Source organism: Melospiza melodia, chromosome 25, assembly GCF_035770615.1.
Source record: "Melospiza melodia melodia isolate bMelMel2 chromosome 25, bMelMel2.pri, whole genome shotgun sequence".
NCBI classification, from domain to species: domain Eukaryota; kingdom Metazoa; phylum Chordata; class Aves; order Passeriformes; family Passerellidae; genus Melospiza; species Melospiza melodia.
In genome coordinates this window covers 9,701,494-9,719,956 of record NC_086218.1, presented here as the reverse complement: position 1 = coordinate 9,719,956, position 18,463 = coordinate 9,701,494, and the positions used below count along the sequence as shown (strand labels likewise).

Genomic DNA, 18,463 nt, shown 5'->3' with positions numbered 1-18,463 from the left:
AGGGAAATTTTTGTTGCTGCTTTTTAGTCCTGGTCACATCTTTGGAGTGGTGTTGGAAAGGATTTTCTGAGGGGAAAAAAAAGTGGTGAAAAATGGTGAAAAATTGCAGCAATTGCTTAGTGCAAAAAAAAAAAAAAATAATAAAAAAAAATCAGCATTTAAAGAGATTTTACAGCAATTTCCAAAGAGGGGGAAAACTCTGGGAAAGAGTTTTGAGGAAATTGAGAAAATTCACAAATCCTCAGGCAGAAATCCTGGTCCTGGGGATGGGGAAGGGGGAAAATCCAAGTTGGGAAATGGAGAGAGCTCACAAAGTGAGAAAAATCAGTTTTCCAAAAATCAAATCAAAATGAGAAAAATCAGCTTGGCAAAAATAAATAAAAATGAGAAAAATCAGCTTGCCAAAAAGAAAATGAAAATGAGAAAAATCAAAATAAATGAGAAAAATCAGCTTGGCAAAAATCAATAAAAATGAGAAAAATCAAAATAAATGAGATAAATCAGCTTGCCAAAAATAAAAATAAATGGGAAAAACCAGCTTGGCAAAAATCAAAATGAGAAAAATCAGCTTGGCAAAAAGAAAATGAAAATGAGAAAAATCAGCTTGGCAAAAATCAAAATAAATGAGAAAAATCAGGTTGGCAAAAAGAAAATAAAAATGAGAAAAATCAAAATAAATGAGAAAAATCAGGCTGGCAAAAATAAAATAAAAATGAGAAAAATCAGCTTGCCAAAAATCAAAATAAATGAGAGAAATCAGGCTGGCAAAAAGAAAACAAAAATGAGAAAAATCAGCTTGGCAAAAATAAATAAAAATGAGAAAAATCAGCTTGGCAAAAATAAATAAAAATGAGAAAAATCAGGTTGTCAAAAATAAAATAAAAGTGAGAAAAATCAGGTTGGCAAAAATAAATAAAAATGAGAAAAATCAGCTTGGCAAAAATAAAATAAAAATGAGAAAAATCAAAATAAATGAGATAAATCAGCTTGCCAAAAATCAAAATAAATGAGAAAAATCAACTTGGCAAAAATAAAAATGAGAAAAATCAGGTTGGCAAAAATAAATAAAAATGAGAAAAATCAGCCTGGGGAGAACCTGGCTCCGTTGTTCCCATTTCAGGGCAGAAAAGGTGAAAAATTATCATTTTTCCAACAGGAATCTAAAATTCAGCAGCTGTAAGTAGTTAAATTATTTTAATTTTTTCAAATTTTAAAATTATTTAAATATTTTCAAATTTTTCAAAATGTTAATGATTTCAAATTTTTCAAAATGTTTCAGAAATTTTAATTCTGGAATTTGCATTTCTGTTCGCATCCCAAAGGGCTCAGAGCAGTCTGGCTGCTTGGGAACAACCAAAAATTTGAAATTTTTTTTAAATTTCCTTTCCTGAAAACCTGAGGCCTCTTTGTAAAGCCAGGAACAATTTTAATGATAATAATTTATATAATTTTAATGATAATTATTTCTAATGATTTGCTGCCAGATTTCTGGGAGCAGAATTCCCAAATCCAAATCCTGCATCCGAACTTCATCAATTCCTGTTCCAAATTCCTGCAGGGTTCAAAGAGCCCCAAAAATTCTGAAAATTTCAGGTTAAAATTTCAGAATTCTCCCTCTCAAATGCAGAATTCTCTCTCTCTCAAAATTCAGAATTTTTAGTGCCAATTTTTGGATCATTTCTGAGCCCAGCATGGATGAAAAGAAGATTTTTTTCATTTTGTGGAAAATCAGATTTTTCACCTTGTCATGGACCAGCTCTGCCTCCAGGACCTTTCCTGGCTCAGCTTTTAAACAAAAATTATCAGAATTTGCTGTGAAATGTTTAAAATTTTCCTTATCAATCGTTGACACATCAGTGTTTGGGATTTCTTGGAGGAAAGAGAAGAGGAAATAAAATTAAAATGAGCAGGATTAAATAAAATTAAAATGAGCAGGATTAAATGCACAGGGAGGATGAAATAATGAAAATGAGCAGGATTGAATCATGAAAATAAACAGGATTAAATAATGAAAATGAGCAGGATTAAATAAAATTTAAATGACCAGGATTAAAAAATGACAATGAGCAGGATTAAATAAAATTTAAATGAGCAGGATTAAATGCACAGGGAGGATGAAATAAAATTGAAATGAGCAGGATTAAATAAAATAGAACTGAGCAGGATTAAATGCACAGAGAGGATGAAATAATGAAACTGAGCAGGATTAAATCATGAAAATAAACAGGATTAAATAATGAAAATGAGCAGGATTAAATCAAATGAAAATGAGCAGGATTAAATGCACAGAGAGGATGAAATAAAATGAAAACGAGCAGGATTAAATCAAATTAAAATAATCAGGATTTCTCCAATTCCTGCAGCCTGTGTGACCCCCCAAAAGCAATGGGGTCTGAGCAGGATTAAATGCACAGAATGGATTAAATAAAATTAAAATGAGCAGGATTAAATCATGAAAATGAGCAGGATGAAATGCACAGAGAGAATTAAATCAAATGAAAATGAGCAGGATTAAATGCACAGAGAGGATTAAACAAAATTAAAATGAGCAGGATGAAATGATGAAAATGAGCAGGATTAAATGCACAGAGAGGATGAAATAAAATAAAAATGAGCAGGATTAAATGCACAGAATGGATTAAATTAAATGAAAATGAGCAGGATTAAATGCACAGAGAGGATGAAATAAAATAAAATGAGCAGGATTAAATCAAATTAAAATGAGCAGGATTAAATGCACAGAGAGGATTAAATCAAATTAAAATGAGCAGGATTAAATGCACAGAGAGGATGAAATAAAATGAAAACGAGCAGGATTAAATCAAATTAAAATAATCAGGATTTCTCCAATTCCTGCAGCCTGTGTGACCCCCCCAAAATCAGCGGGGTCACCTTGTTGGGGTTTGGATTTTGGGACGTTGTGACCCCCAGGAACACCCCGAGGACAAAGATTTCAGTCCCTGACACGGAATTATTTCTTTTTTTCTGGGGGCCAGAGCCCTTCCCCTGCATTTTCCTCTTGTGCCAGTGCAGAATTTGGGGCTCCCCAAACCAGCACAGAACCCGTGGGCAGGCAAAAAAAAAAACCAGCGAGGAATCCAACAGCAGAATTGAGAAATTTGGGAGGAGCCAGCAAAGACACGAACACAACTCCATAGTGACAGAAAATTCATTAATTCATTCATTCATTAATTGTATTAAAACCTGCACCTCGATATTAGACTAATTGCAGTTCGTAGTAGGCATGCAATAGTGATTACACTGGTATATATAGTTGTGGTACTTTTTGTTTTTTGTTTATTTTTTTTCTTCCTTTCTTCTCTTTTTTATTCCCGTTTTTTAAAGGGTTTTAGTGCCCTGCAAAACCCACATCAACTGAAGAGAGCCTTTGTAAAAAATTGTTTCTTTCTTCTCATTTATTCCCCATTTTATTTCACTTTTTTGTAGAATTTATTCCCATTTTTTAAAGGATTTGAGTGCCCTGCAAAACCCACATCAACTGAAGAGAGCCTTTGTAAAAAATTTTTTCTTTCTTCTCATTTGTTCCCCGTTTTATTTCACTTTTTTGTAGAATTTATTCCCCTTTTTTTTGGATTTCAGTGCCCTGCAAAACCCACATCAACTGAAGAGAACCTTTGTAAAAATTTGTTTTATTTCTTCTCATTTATTCCCCATCTTATTGGATTTTTGTAGAATTTATTCCCCATTTTTTAAACACTTGAGTGCCTTGCAAAACCACGTTAACTAAAGAGAATTTATTTTTTGAACTGTTTCTTCCTCAGAATTTATTCCCCATTTTATTTATTTGTTTTTGCAGAATTTATTCCCCATTTTATTGATTTATTTTTGCAGAATTCATTCCCCATTTTTGAAACCCTTTACTACCTTGCGAAACCCACTTGAACTAAAGAGAAATTTTATTTTTAATCACGTCTTCCTTATAATTTATTCCCTATTTTATTTATTTATTTTTGCAGAATTTATTCCCCATTTTATTTATTTATTTTTGCAGAATTCATTCCCCATTTTTGAAACCCTTTACTGCCTTGCGAAACCCACTTGAACTAAAGAGAGAATTTTATTTTTAAATTATTTCTTATAATTTATTCCCCGTTTTTTTGTAGAATTCATTCCCCATTTTTTAAAACCCCTTTACGACCTTACAAAACCCACTTGAACTAAAGGGAACTTTTATTTTGAATTACGTCTTCCTTATAATTTATTCCCCATTTTTTTGTACAATTTATTCCCCATTTTTTTGTAGAATTCATTCCCCATTTTTGAAACCCTTTACTACCTTGCAAAACCCACTTGAACTAAAGAGAAATTTTATTTTGAATTACATCTACCTTATAATTTATTCCCCATTTTATTTATTTATTTTTGCAGAATTCATTCCCCATTTTTGAAACCCTTTACTGCCTTGCGAAACCCACTTGAACTAAAGAGAAAATTTTATTTTTAAATTATTTCTTATAATTTATTCCCCGTTTTTTTGTAGAATTCATTCCCCATTTTTTCAAACCCTTTACGACCTTACAAAACCCACTTGAACTAAATGGAACTTTTATTTTGAATTACGTCTACCTTATAATTTATTCCCCATTTTTTTGTACAATTTATTCCCCATTTTTTTGCAGAATTCATTTCCCATTTTTTCAAACCCCTTTACGACCTTGCGAAACCCACTTGAACTAAAGGGAACTTTTATTTTGAATTACGTCTACCTCATAATTTATTCCCCATTTTTTTGTAGAATTTATTCCCCATTTTTTCATAGAATTAATTCCCTGTATTTTAAACCCTTTACTACCTTGTGAAACCCACTCGAACTAAAGGGAAATTTTATTTTGAATTACGTCTATCTTATAATTTATTCCCCATTTTTTTGTAGAATTTATTCCCCGTTTTTTTGTACAATTTATTCCCCATTTTTTTGCAGAATTCATTCCCCATTTTTTCAAACCCCTTTACGACCTTACAAAACCCACTTGAACTAAAGGGAACTTTTATTTTGAATTACGTCTACCTCATAATTTATTCCCCGTTTTTTTGTAGAATTCATTCCCCATTTTTGAAACCCTTTACTACCTTGCGAAACCCACTCAAACTAGAGAAGTTTTATTTTGAATTACGTCTACCTCATAATTTATTCCCCGTTTTTTTGTAGAATTAATTCCCCATTTTAAAACCCTTTACGACCTTACAAAACCCACTCGCGCTAAAGCCAAACTCCCATTTCCCAACCACTTCCCCTCACCCACACCCCATTTTTTTTTTCCCCCCGCTTCCCCACCCTACCAAACCCCAAACCCAACCACAACCAACCAAGCTGCTTCTTCTTCTTCTTCTCTCAACTCAACTCAACTCAACTCAACTCAACTCAACTCCACTCCAGTCCTAGCGCCAACCCAACCTGGTGGCACGTGCCAGGCTGGGTTTTAGTACTCGCTCAGGCTGTGCCACTTGGCCACGCTCTTGCCGGGGCCGTCGCACACCTGGCGCCAGTGCTCGGCGCCCGCGGCGCTGGCGCTGTGCGCGCCCAGGATCAGCCGCCCCACGGCCTCGTTCTTGGTGGTGCGCTCGAAGTCGATCACCAGGAACTCGACGCTGACGTCGGGCAGCAGCTCGGCCGGGATGTCGTAGCTGAAGGACTCGTTGAACACGGGGTTCAGCGTGCACTTCTTGACGTGCGTCTTCTTCTTGGCGATGCGCTTGCGGCCGTAGTAAACGTTCACCTTGACGTAGGGGTCTGCAAAAGGGGACGGGGAGAGGGCGGCCAGTGACACGGCCCAGGGGGCTCCGGCACGGCCTGGGGGCACTGGGATGAACTGGTTTGGGGACTTCAACTCCCATTCTACCCATCCCGGGACCATTCCACACCTTCATCTACCTCAGGTAGAGATTTGGGGTGGGAGGGACTTAAAAATCCCATTCTACTCATCCCCATCCCATTCCACACCTTCATCTACCCCAAATGGAGGTTTAAGCTCTGGTTTGGGATGGGAGGGACTTCAAATCCCATTCCACACCTTTCTGTACCCCAGGTAGTGCTTTGGGCTGGCAGGGACTTAAAAATCCCATTCTACTTCTCCCCATCCCATTCCATACCTTCATCTACCCCAGGTAGAGGTTTGAGCTCTAGTTTGGGCTGGGAGAAACCTCAAAATCCCATTCCACTCATCCCTGTCCCATTCCATACCTTCATCTACCCCAGGTAGAGATTTGGGGTGGGAAGGACTTCAAAATCCCATTTCACACCTTTCTGTACCCCAAGGTAGAGGTTTGGGCTCTGGTTTGGGTTGGGAGGAACCTCAAAATCCCATTCCATTCTTGCTCATCCCTTTCCACACCTTCATCTACCCCAGGTAGAGATTTGGGGTGGGAGGGCCTTAAAAATCCCATTCTACTTCTCCCCATCACATTCCAGACCTTTGTCTACCCCAGGTAGAGGTTTGAGCTCTGGTTTGGGTTGGGAGGAACCTCAAAATCCCATTCCATTCTTGCTCATCCCTTTCCACACCTTCATCTACCCCAGGTAGAGATTTGGGGTGGGAGGGCCTTAAAAATCCCATTCTACTTCTCCCCATCACATTCCAGACCTTTGTCTACCCCAGGCAGAGGTTTGGGCTCTGGTTTGGGCTGGCAGAAACCTCAAAATCCCATTCTACCCATCCCCATCACATTCCACACCTTTGTCTACCCCAGGTAGAGATTTGGGCTGGGAGGGACTTAAAAATCCCATTCCACTCATCCCCATCTAATTTCACACCTTCCTCTACCTCAGGTTGCTCCAGGCTGGCCTTGGGCACTCCCAGGGATGCAGGGGCAGCCACAGCTGCTCTGGGAAATCTGTTTTAATGAATTTAATCCCAAGCATCCAAAGATTGGGGAGCTCAGGAGTTTCAGCTCCTCACCCCCCCAGTTTAGGTGCAAGGGGATTTTTGGGCAATGTTCTCATAGGACCACGGAATGGTTTGGGTTAAAAATAGAATTTAAAACTCATCCAGTGCCAAGAGCAAGGACATTTTCCACCATCCCAGGTTGATCCAAACCCTGTCCAACGCTTCAGGGGCACCCACAGCTGCTCTGGGCACCTGCCCGCCCTGCCAGGGAACAATTCCTGCCCAAAATCCCACCCAGGGTAAAGCCATTCCCTGCGTGCTGGCACTCCCAATCCATCCCTCTCCCTGCAGCCCTGGAAATCCACCCTGAGCTCACCCCAAATCCCTCTCTGAGCACCCCAGCCCTGCTCAGGAGCCCAACAAAGGCTCGAGGCACTTCCAATTAATTTGCAATAATTTGCTGCCAGCAGAAGTTACTGGGAAAGAAAAAATTTAAAACAAAGCAACAAAGGCTCCCTTTTCCCCCAGCTGCTCTTTATGCAAGCACTGGATTACAATCAAGCTACCAGGCACTGAGGGAATTTTTATTTTCATTCCACACAAGTTTTGAAGGCCCTTGCTTGGCTGGCACTGCCTCATTTTCACCTTTTTTTTTTTTTTCTTTTCACCCAGCTGGAATGAGTTTATGCATAATCCAAAGATCATATAAATAAACAGTGTGAGTCACAAGGTTCTGCAGGTAGAACATCACTGAAAATTTTATTCTGTGCTTGGAGACTACACAAGCACAGATTTTTATTTTCTTTTTTTTTTTTTTTCCCTTAAAGAGTAAAATGCAGGGCCTGCAATAATTCAGCCTAGTCTGCATCCCTCTGAGGAGAAAGCTGCAAAACCAGGCCTAGGTTTTAATCTCAACTTGATCCCAACCATTTCCCCACGATCCTGAGGCAGAATTGTGCAAAAACCAGGAAAAAGCTGCAAAACCAGGCCTAGGTTTGAATCGCAACTTGATCCCGACCATTTCCCCACGATCCTGAGGCAGAATTGTGCAAAAACCAGGGAAAAGCTGCAAAACCAGGCCTAGGTTTGAATCTCAACTTGATCCCAACCATTTCCCCACGACCCTGAGGCAGAATTGTGCAAAAACCAGGGAAAAGCTGCAAAACCAGGCCTAGGTTTGAATCTCAACTTGATCCCGACCATTTCCCCACGACCCTGAGGCAGAATTGTGCAAAAACCAGGAAAAAGCTGCAAAACCAGGCCTAGGTTTGAATCTCAACTTGATCCCGACCATTTCCCCACGATCCTGAGGCAGAATTGTGCAAAAACCAGGGAAAAGCTGCAAAACCAGGCCTAGGTTTGAATCTCAACTTGATCCCAACCATTTCCCCACGATCCTGAGGCAGAATTGTGCAAAAACCAGGGAAAAGCTGCAAAACCAGGCCTAGGTTTGAATCTCAACTTGATCCCAACCATTTCCCCACGATCCTGAGGCAGAATTGTGCAAAAACCAGGGAAAAGCTGCAAAACCAGGCCTAGGCTTGAATCTCAACTTGATCCCAACCATTTCCCCACGATCCTGAGGCAGAATTGTGCAAAAACCAGGGAAAAGCTGCAAAACCAGGCCTAGGTTTGAATCTCAACTTGATCCCAACCATTTCCCCACGATCCTGACGCAGAATTTGCAGAATTCTCCAGCTCCTTCCCAGCTCCCTCAGGGATTCTCCATTCCATTTCCAGCTCCCTCAGGAATTTCCCAGCCCTTTCCCAGCTCCCTCAGGAATTCTCCAACCCCTTCCCAGCTCCTTCAAGAATTCTCCATTCCCTTTCCCAGCTCCCTCAGAAATTCTCCAGCCCTTTCCCAGTTCCCTCAGGAATTATCCAGTCTTTTTTCCAGCTCCCTCAAGAATTCTTCAGCCCCTTCCCAGCTCCCTCAGAAATTCCCAGCTCCCTCAGGAATTTTCTAACCCCTTCCCAGCTCCCTCAAGAATTCTCTCCATTCCCTTTCCAGCTCCCTCAGGAATTCTCAGCTCCCTCAGGAATTCTCCATTCCCTTCCCAGTTCCCTCAGAAATTTTCCAGCCCCTTCCCAGCACCCTCAGGAATTCTCCATTCAATTTCCAACTCCCTCAGGGATTCCCAGTTCCCTCAGAAATTCTCCAGTCCCTTTTCCAGTTCCCTCAGAAATTTTCCAGCCCTTTCCCAGTTCCTTCAGGAGCTCAAATTCCACCGATTTTTGGTGGGTCTTTAGTAGCTGAGCCCTTCAGGCTCTCCAAGAGTGTCCTGAAGGTCTGAGGGGTTTAGGAGCTCAATTTCCACTGATTTTTGGTGGATCTTTGGTACCTGAGCCCCTCAGGCTCTTCAGGAGCTCAATTTCCACTGATTTTTTGTGGATTTTCAGCAGCTGAGCCCTTCAGGCTCTTCAGGGGTGTCCTGAAGGTCTGAGGGGCTTAGAAGCTCCAATTCCACTGATTTTTTTGTGGATTTTCAGCAACTGAGCCCTTCAGGTTCTTCAGGAATGTCCTGAAGGTCCCACCAAGGCTGCCTTGGGGGATCTGAGGGGTTTAGGACCTCAAATTCCACTGATTTGGGGGGATCTGTTACCAAAGGGCTCTGAGGGGATTTGGAGCTCAAATTCCACTGATTTTTTTGTGGATTTTCAGCAGCTGAGCCCTTCAGGCTCTTCAGGGGTGTCCTGAAGGTCTGAGGGGCTTAGAAGCTCCAATTCCACTGATTTTTTGTGGATTTTCAGCAACTGAGCCCTTCAGGCTCTTCAGGAGTGTCCTGAAGGTCCCACCAAGGCTGCCTGGGGGATTGAGGGGTTTAGGAGCTCCATCACAACTGAGAGTGATGCAGCACTCAGAGCAATCCAAAAACCCTTAAGAAGAATTTGAAGAGAAAAAAAAAAAATTATTCAAAAATATATATTTTATATTTATACATATAAAATATATATAAAATATAAAATCTTCAGCTAAACCAAAGGAAGAGCCCTGCGGGTAAATTTGGGGATTTTCCTGCTTTTCCCACCCACTCCAAGGTGGAGAAAATAGCTTCTACCTGAGAGGCCAGTGATGTCCATCTTTGGCAAATGCCTGGCCTTCAGCACCACCACAGTCATCCTCTGTGCCACGGGCTGGTAGGACAGGGACACCTGCAGCTCCCCTCTGCTGATGCACTTCTGCCAGAAAAACACACACAGCTCCTCAGGACAGGCTGCTCTTCCTCACTGGGAGGTGCCCAGAATTTCCTTTCCTTGTGTTAAATGGATAAAAAAAGCAGGGAAATGAGCCCCAGGTGTCTCAGGTGCAAAAATATGAATTTGTGGAAAAAAACCAGAATTTGTGGCTGAGGATCTGCATTGTTCCTGCTTGATAAACCATGGAGGGTCCTGGATTAAAAGCTCTGGGATCAAACACAGCCATAAGACACAAAAAAAATATGAAATTGTGGAAAAAATAGAATTTGTGGTTGAGGATCTGCATCATTTCTGTTTGTAGAACCACTGAGGGTCCCAGATCAAAAGCTCTGGGATAAAACACACCAAAAATATGAATTTGTGGAAAAAACAGAATTTGTGGTTGAGGATCTGCATTGTTCCTGCTTGATAAACCATGGAGGGTCCTGGATTAAAAGCTCTGGGATCAAACACAGCCATAAGACACAAAAAATATGAAATTGTGGAAAAAATAGAATTTATGGTTGAGGATCTGCATTCATTTCTGTTTGTAGAACCACTGAGGGTCCCAGATCAAAATCTCTGGGATAAAACACACCAAAAATATGAATTTGGGGAAAAAACAGAATTTATGGCTGAGGATCTGCATCACTCCTGTTTGTAGAACTACTACAGAGAGGATTTTGAGGCTCCCAGATCAAAAGGTTTGGGGTCAAACGCAGCCATATCACACCAAAAAAAAAGAAATTGGGAAAAAACCAGAATTTATGGTTGAGGATCTGCATCATTCCTGCTTGATAAACCATGGAAGGTTGTGGATCAAAGTCTCTGGGGTCAAACACAGGTGTGTCACACCAAAAATATGAATTTGTGGAAAAAACAGAATTTATGGCTGAGGATCTGCATCATTCCTGTTTGTAGAACCACTGAGGATCCTAGATCAAAAATCTCTGGGGTCAAATACAACCATACCACACAAAAAATCTACATTTGTGAAAAAACCAGAATTTATGGCTGAGAATCCGCATCATCCCTGATCTGAATCTTCCAGATCAAAATCTCTAGGGCCAAAGAGTCCCCCCACCATGGATTGGGGGTGCACACACCCACCTGGATGTTCCTTTTGAGGATCTCCCTGGTGAGCTGCACCTTGCCCGTGCTGGGATCCACCCCTGCAAGGTGGATATATCACCAAAAACATGGATTTGTGGAAAAAAACCCCAAAATTTATGGCTGAGGATCTGCATCACTCCTGTTTGTAGAACTACTGCAGAGAGGATTTTGAGGCTCCCAGATCAAAAGGTTTGGGGTCAAACACAGCCATATCACACACAAAAAAATGAAATTAGGTAAAAACCAAAATTTATGACTGAGAATCCGCATCATTCCTGATCTGAATCTTCCAGATCAAAATCTCTGGGATCAAACACACCAAAAATATGAATTTGTGGAAAAACCAAAATTTATGACTGAGAATCCGCATCATCCCTGATCTGAATCTTCCAGATCAAAATCTCTGGGGCCAAAGAGTCCCCCCACCATGGATTGGGGGTGCACACACCCACCTGGATGTTCCTTTTGAGGATCTCCCTGGTGAGCTGCACCTTGCCCGTGCTGGGATCCACGCCTGCCAGGGGCACCATCACCTCGCCGATCACGTCGTCGCGGGAGAAGCGGTCGAAGCTGAGCACCAGGAAGTGCAGCACCAGGTCCTGCAGCTGGCTGTAGGGGATGCCGTAGAAGGTGAAGGTCTCGTCGAAGACGGGCTCCAGGGTCTTGCGCAGCACGCGGGTCTTGACGCGGTGCCTCTTGTCGGGCAGGATGGTCATCTTGATGTAGGGGTCGGAGCTCTGCGTGTGCTCGTCCATCACCGGCAGCCCGTGGGCCTCCTGGATGGTGACCACCAGGGCCTTTTTTGGGAAGTTGTAGTCCACGGAGAAAGTCAGCTCTCCCAGCATCACGTCGTCGCCCGGAGAAGAGGGAGAGGAGGTTTTGCTTCCTCCCGGAGTGAGGCTTTGATCCGGGCTGAGTTCGTCTCCATAATCCACCTTGATGGGGAGCTGCTCCACCTGGGGGGGTCCGTCTGGAGCCTTGCTGGGGCCCCCCAAGCCGGCCTCAGCAGCATCCAGCAGGAGGTTGCCCCCGCTGCCGCCCTCCCCGGCCGCGCCGCTCTTGTCTCGGCGGATCCGCTTGATTTTCTTCTTGTTGCTCAAGGTCTCCGGGTAGATGCTGATGCCTTTCAGCATGTGGATGAATTTGTAAGGCGGGGTTTTGTGCTTCTTTTCTGCTTGCTGGTGACAGCACGTCCACACAAAGACTGTGACTGAGACGGAAACCACCAGCACGGTGGCGCCGATGAGTCCGGCCACCACGGGGGACACATCTGTGGGGAGACAGGGCAGTGAGGAGCAGCACGCCTGGTCACGCTTAATGCTGGCGTTTCAGTGTCACAGCATCCCCAAAATTTATTTCTCACACTCCTAAGGCATGCCTGGCCCGTGTTCCATGAGCTAAGGAAGGATCTCTGTCCTGCCGCCATGAGGGACACGTCTGTGGGCAGTGAGGAGCAGCACACCTGATGCAGATCCACACACTCCTGTCGTGCTTTTAATTCTTGGATCTGCTTATCACAGCTTCCCCAAACATCATTTTTTATCTCTAAATTTATTTCTCACACTCCTAAGGCATGCCTGATCCATTTTCCATGAGCTAAGGAAGGATCTCTGTCCTGCCACCACAGGGGGAAATCAAGGCAGTGAGGAGCAGCACACCTGGCCGCAGATCCACGCATTCCTGTCGTGTTTTAATTCTAAGATCTGCCTATCACAGCTTCCCCAAACATCATTTTTTATCTCTAAATTTATTTCTCACACTCCTAAGGCATGCCTGATCCATTTTCCATGAGCTAAGGAAGGATCTGTGTCCGGCCACCATGAGGGACACATCTGTGGGAGCACAAGGCAGTGAGGAGCAGCACACCTGGCTGCAGATCTACACACTCCTGTCGTGCTTTAAATTCTGGGATTTGCCTATCAGAGCATCCCCAAAATTTATTTCTCACACTCTCAAGTCATGCCTACATCACTGCTATCTCTAAATTTATTTCTCACGTTCTTAGGACATGTCTGACCTGTGTTCCATGAGCTAAGGAAGGATCTCTGTCCTGCCACCACACACCTGATGGAGATCCACACACTCCTGTTGTGCTTTTAATTCTGGGATTTGCCTATCAGAGCATCCCCAGACATCATTTTTTTATCTCTAAATTTATTTCTCACACCCTAAGGCATGCCTGATCCATTTTCCATGAGCTAAGGAAGGATCTCTGTCCTGCCACCATGAGGGACACATCTGTGGGAGCACAAGGCAGTGAGGAGCTGAGACCTGGCTGAAGATCTGAACATTCCTGTTATGCTTTAATTTTTGGCATTTGAGTGTCACAGCTTCTCCAAAATTTATTTCTCACACTCCTAAGTCATGCCTGACCCGTTTTCCATGAGCTAGGGAAGGATCTCTGTCCTGCCACCATGAGGGACACATCTGTGGGAGCACAAGGCAGTGAGGAGCAGCACAGCTGATGCACTCCTGTCATGATTTTAACTCTGGGATCTGCCTCTCAGAGCTTCCCCAGACATCATTTTTATCATTTTATCTCTAAATTTATTTCTCACACTCCTAAGGCATGCCTGATCCATTTTCCATGAGCTAAGGAAGGATCTCTGTCCTGCCACCATGAGGGACACATCTGTAGGCAGTGAGGAGCAGCACACCTGGCCGCAGATCTACGCATTCCTGTCGTGTTTTAATTCTAAGATCTGCCTATCACATATTCCTCAAACATCATTTTTATCTCTAAATTTATTTCTCACACTCCTAAGGCATGTCTGACCTGCTTTCCATGAGCTAGGGAAGGATCTCTATCCTGCCACCATGAGGGACACATCTGTGGGAAGACAAGGCAGTGAGGAGCAGCACAGCTGATGCACTCCTGTCATGATTTTAACTCTGGGATCTGCCTCCCAGAGCTTCCCCAGACATCATTTTTATAATTTTTATAATTTTATCTCTAAATTTATTTCTCACACTCCTAAGGCATGCCTGATCCATTTTCCATGAGCTAAGGAAGGATCTCTGTCCTACCACCATGAGGGACACATCTGTGGGCAGTGAGGAGCTGAGACCTGGCTGAAGATTTACACATTCCTGTCGTGTTTTAATTATGGAATCTGCTTATCACAGATTCCTCAAACATCATTTTCATCTCTAAATTTATTTCTCACACTCCTAAGGCATGTCTGATCCATTTTCCATGAGCTAAGGAAGGATCTCTGTCCTGCCACCACACACCTGGCTGCAGATCCACACACTCCTATCACACTCTTAATTCCAATATCTGCCTATCAGAGCCTCCCCAGACATCATTTTTATCGCTAAATTTATTAATTTTTTTTATCTCTAAATTTATTTCTCCCACCCCAAGGCATGCCTGACCTGTTCCCTGAGCTCAGGATCTCAAACTGTTGCTTGCCTCATCTTGCCAAGCCCAGCTCCTGCCTCACCACATCTCCATAGGAACGCTGCTCTCGATGTGCAGGCAACATTTGCTTTTATTTTATTTTTTATTTTTTGAATGCCCTGCTCAGGAACGTTACACAATTCCATTTTCACAACATGGAGGGAGTAATAAATATGGCCAAAATGCTGGATTTGAGATATCCTTTATTAACAATATTGAAAATTTCCTTTTGTCCTGAACTGGGTGTTTTGTCCTGGTTTTTGTGGTTAAATTCAGGGGTAAACATGAAATCCCCCATGGAAATGCAGTGTCCAAAAACAGACAAAAAATCCTCCTATTATAAACTAATAAAGTTATTTTATTCTGCCTTGGAGTTAGGGATTAGCTGATATTTTCTAGATTTTATGCCAACTGTGTTAATCAGTAATGGCAGAATTAAAAAATAATTTAACAATATTGAAAATTTCCTTTTGCCCTGAATTGGGTGTTTTGTCCTGGCTTTTGTTGCTCTTTCCATGAAATCCCCCATGGAAATGCAGTGTCCAAAAACAGACAGAAAATCCTCCTATTATAAACTAATAAAGTTATTTTATTCTGCCTTGAAGTTAGGGATTAGCTGATATTTTCTAGATTTTCATACCAACTGTGTAAATCAGTAATGGCAAGGCAGAAATAAAAAAATAATTTAAAAAAATTAAAAAAAAAACTCAAAAAACATTCATTTTTATTTGTTTCTTTGCTGATGGAGAAGTTTTAAAAATGAACCCAGAGGTGCTGAGGTCCCCCAGGGAGGCTTTAGGAAGGTTTTAGTTTCATGTAAATTATTTTTGTGTATAGATATATATTTTTTTTTTAATATATATATATATATATATATATGGTGTTTATATATATATATGATGTTTATATATATGGTTTATATATATATATATATATATATAGTGTTTATATATATATAAGATTTTATATATATATATGGTTTATATATACATATATGTTTTTTATATATATATGGTTTATATATATTTATATATATATATGGTTTATATATCTATATATATGGTTTATATAGATATGTTTTTTATATATACATATGGTTTTTATATAAATATATAGATATGGTTTATATAGATATATGGTGTTTATATATATATGTTTTTTATGTATATATGGTTTATATATATTTATATATGGTTTATATATCTATATATATGGTTTTTATATATATATATATGGTTTATATATATTTATATATGGTTTATATATATATGGTTTATATATCTATATATATGGTTTATATAGATATGGTTTTTATATATATATATATGGTTTTTATATAAATGTATATATGGCTCTTGGCTCTAAAAACATCCCAAACCCAGCGGTTCTGAACCCCAAAAACATCCCAAACTCCAGCAGTTCTGCATCCCAAAAACATCCCAAATTCTTGGCCCCCAAAACATCCCAAACCCAGCAGTTCTGGGCACCAAAAACATCCCAAATCCCAGTGGCTCTCAGCACCAAAACCATCCCAAAACCCAGTGGTTCTCTGTCCCCAAAACACCCCAAATTCTTGGTCCCAAAACATCCCAAACCCCAGCAGTTCTGCATCCCAAACCCCAGTGGTTTTCTGCACCCAAAACCATTCTAAACTCAGTGGTTCTCAACACCAAAAACATCCCAAATTCTTGGCCCCCAAACCCCAGCGGTTGTGGGCCCCCAAAAACATCCTAAACCCAGTGGTTCTACATCCCCAGAACATCCCAAACCCCAGCGGTTCTCAGCCCCAAAACCATCCCAAACCTCAGCGGTTCTCTATCCTGAAAAACATCCCAAACCCAGCGGTTCTGGGCACCCAAAACTATCCCAAACTCCAGCAGTTCCCAGCCCCAAAACATCCCAAACCCCAGCGGTTCTCTGTCCTGAAAAACATCCTAAATTCTCAGCCCCAAAAACATCCCAAACCCAGCGGTTCTGGGCCTCAAAAACATCCCAAACCCAGCGGTTCTCAGCACCAAAAACATCCCAAATTCTCAGCCCCAAAAACATCCCAAACCCAGCAGTTCTGGGCCCTAAAACCACCTCAAAACCCCAGCAGTTCTGGGCCCCAAAACCATCCCAAACCCAGCGGTTCTCAGCCCCAAAAACATCCCAAATTCTCACTCCAAAAACATCCCAAACCCCAGCGGTTCTGGGCCTCAAAAACATCCCAAACCCAGCGGTTCTGGGCCTCAAAACCATCCCAAACCCAGCAGTTCTGGGCCCTAAAACCACCCCAAAACCCCAGCAGTTCTGGGCCCCAAACCCATCCCAAATCCAGCAGTTCTGGGCCCCAAAACCATCCCAAACCCAGCGGTTCTGGGCCCTAAAACCACCCAAAACCCCAGCAGTTCTGGGCCCCAAACCCATCCCAAATCCAGCGGTTCTCTGCCACCAAAACCATCCCAAACCCAGCGGTTCTGGGCCCCAAAACCATCCCAAACCCAGCGGTTCTCGGCCCGACGCCGCCGGGCAGGGCCCGCACGGATCTCAGCAGGCTTTGGCGCTTCTCCATCGCCCCCGCGGCGCTCCCGGTCCCGGTTCCCCCTCCCCTCCCCCGAGCATCCCCCGGTGCCCCGGGCAGGCCCCGCCTTGTGGCGCCGGTGCCGGTGCCGCAGCCGCCCCGGGGAGCGCGAACAAAGGCCGGGGCGCGGCGCGGCCCGGCACAGACATCACGTCATCGGCCCGGGCTGCACCTGCCCCCGGCCCCCGCTCCCCCGGTACCGGCCCCGAGCCCGCGGCCCAGCGCTGGCACCGCCCCAGCAGCGGAGACCGCGGCGGGAGCGGCATCGCCCGGCCCGCGGGGGCGGAGGGGCCGCGGGATACTGAGGGGCCGGGGCCGGGGGATGCTGTGAGGGGCCGGGGGATGCTGTGAGGGGCCGGAGATGCTGTGAGGGCCCGGGGGATGCTGTGAGGGGCCGGAGGATGCTGTGAGGGGCCGGGCGGTGCTGAGGGGCCGGGGGATGCTGTGAGGGGCCGGGGGATGCTGTGAGGGGCCGGGCGGTGCTGAGGGGCCGGGGGATGCTGTGAGGGGCCGGGCGGTGCTGAGGGGCCGGGGGATGCTGTGAGGGGCCGGGGGATGCTGTGAGGGGCCGGGCGGTGCTGAGGGGCCGGGGGATGCTGTGAGGGGCCGGAGATGCTGTGAGGGCCCGGGGGATGCTGTGAGGGGCAGGAGGATGCTGTGAGGGGCCGGGCGATGCTGAGGGGCCGGGGGATGCTCAGGGGCCGCGGGATGCTGAGAGACCGCGGGATGCTGAGGGGCCGCGGGATGCTGAGGGGCCGGGACCGGGGGATGCTATGAGGGGCCGGGCGATGCTGTGAGGGGCCGGTGGATGCTGAGGGCCCGGCGGGTGCGGAGGCCCTGGAGCGCCGCTCCCGTCCCCCTGCGCGGCCACAGCGAGGCCCGGCCCCGGGGGCGCCTCTGGGGGCTCCGCCAGGACGGACGGGCCGCAGCCAGGACCGCCGCGGCCCGGCCGCACTCACCGAAGCCGGGGTGGACACTGGTGATCTCGGCCATGGCCCCGCCGAGGCCGGGGCCGCGGGGGTGCGGGCCCGGTGCGGAGGATGCTGGCGGCCGGGATGCAGGAGCTGCCGACTGGTCCCGCTGCGGCGCTCGCCCCGCCCGGCCCCGCCCCGCCCGCGGCGGCCCCGCCCGGCGGTGACTCGGCAACTGTCGGGGCTCCGGGCACGGAGCCGCGGGGCGTGTGCCCGCGGTGTGCCTGAGCCGCGCTCCCACCGGGAGCCGGCAGCACTGGCAGCACCGGGCGGCCCCGCTGCGCCCCACGGGGACACCCCCAGCGGCAGAGGCGGGCGGGCAGCGGGGTGTGTGTGTGTGTCTCTGTGTGTGTGAGGCGTCCCACCGGGCCCCGGCGGCGGCGGCGCCCAG

General features: G+C 44.8%; 1 protein-coding gene across 2 annotated transcripts; it reads right to left on the bottom strand.

The window, feature by feature from the left end:
- Positions 1 to 1,235: 1,235 nt before the first annotated feature.
- On the bottom strand, positions 1,236 to 18,194 carry SYT11 (synaptotagmin 11). 2 transcript variants are annotated; one of them, XM_063176335.1, is made up of 4 exons: positions 18,061 to 18,194; positions 11,588 to 12,405; positions 9,902 to 10,025; positions 1,236 to 5,752 (listed from the first exon to the last, which is right to left on the bottom strand). In XM_063176335.1, the coding sequence occupies exons 1-4, from the start codon at positions 18,092 to 18,094 to the stop codon at positions 5,442 to 5,444; spliced, it is 1,287 nt and encodes a 428-aa protein (XP_063032405.1). In that variant the 5' UTR covers positions 18,095 to 18,194; the 3' UTR covers positions 1,236 to 5,441. The 2 variants fall into 2 exon arrangements, with proteins under 2 accessions (XP_063032405.1, XP_063032406.1); XM_063176336.1 differs by having other exon boundaries at positions 9,905 to 10,025.
- Positions 18,195 to 18,463: the final 269 nt, after the last annotated feature.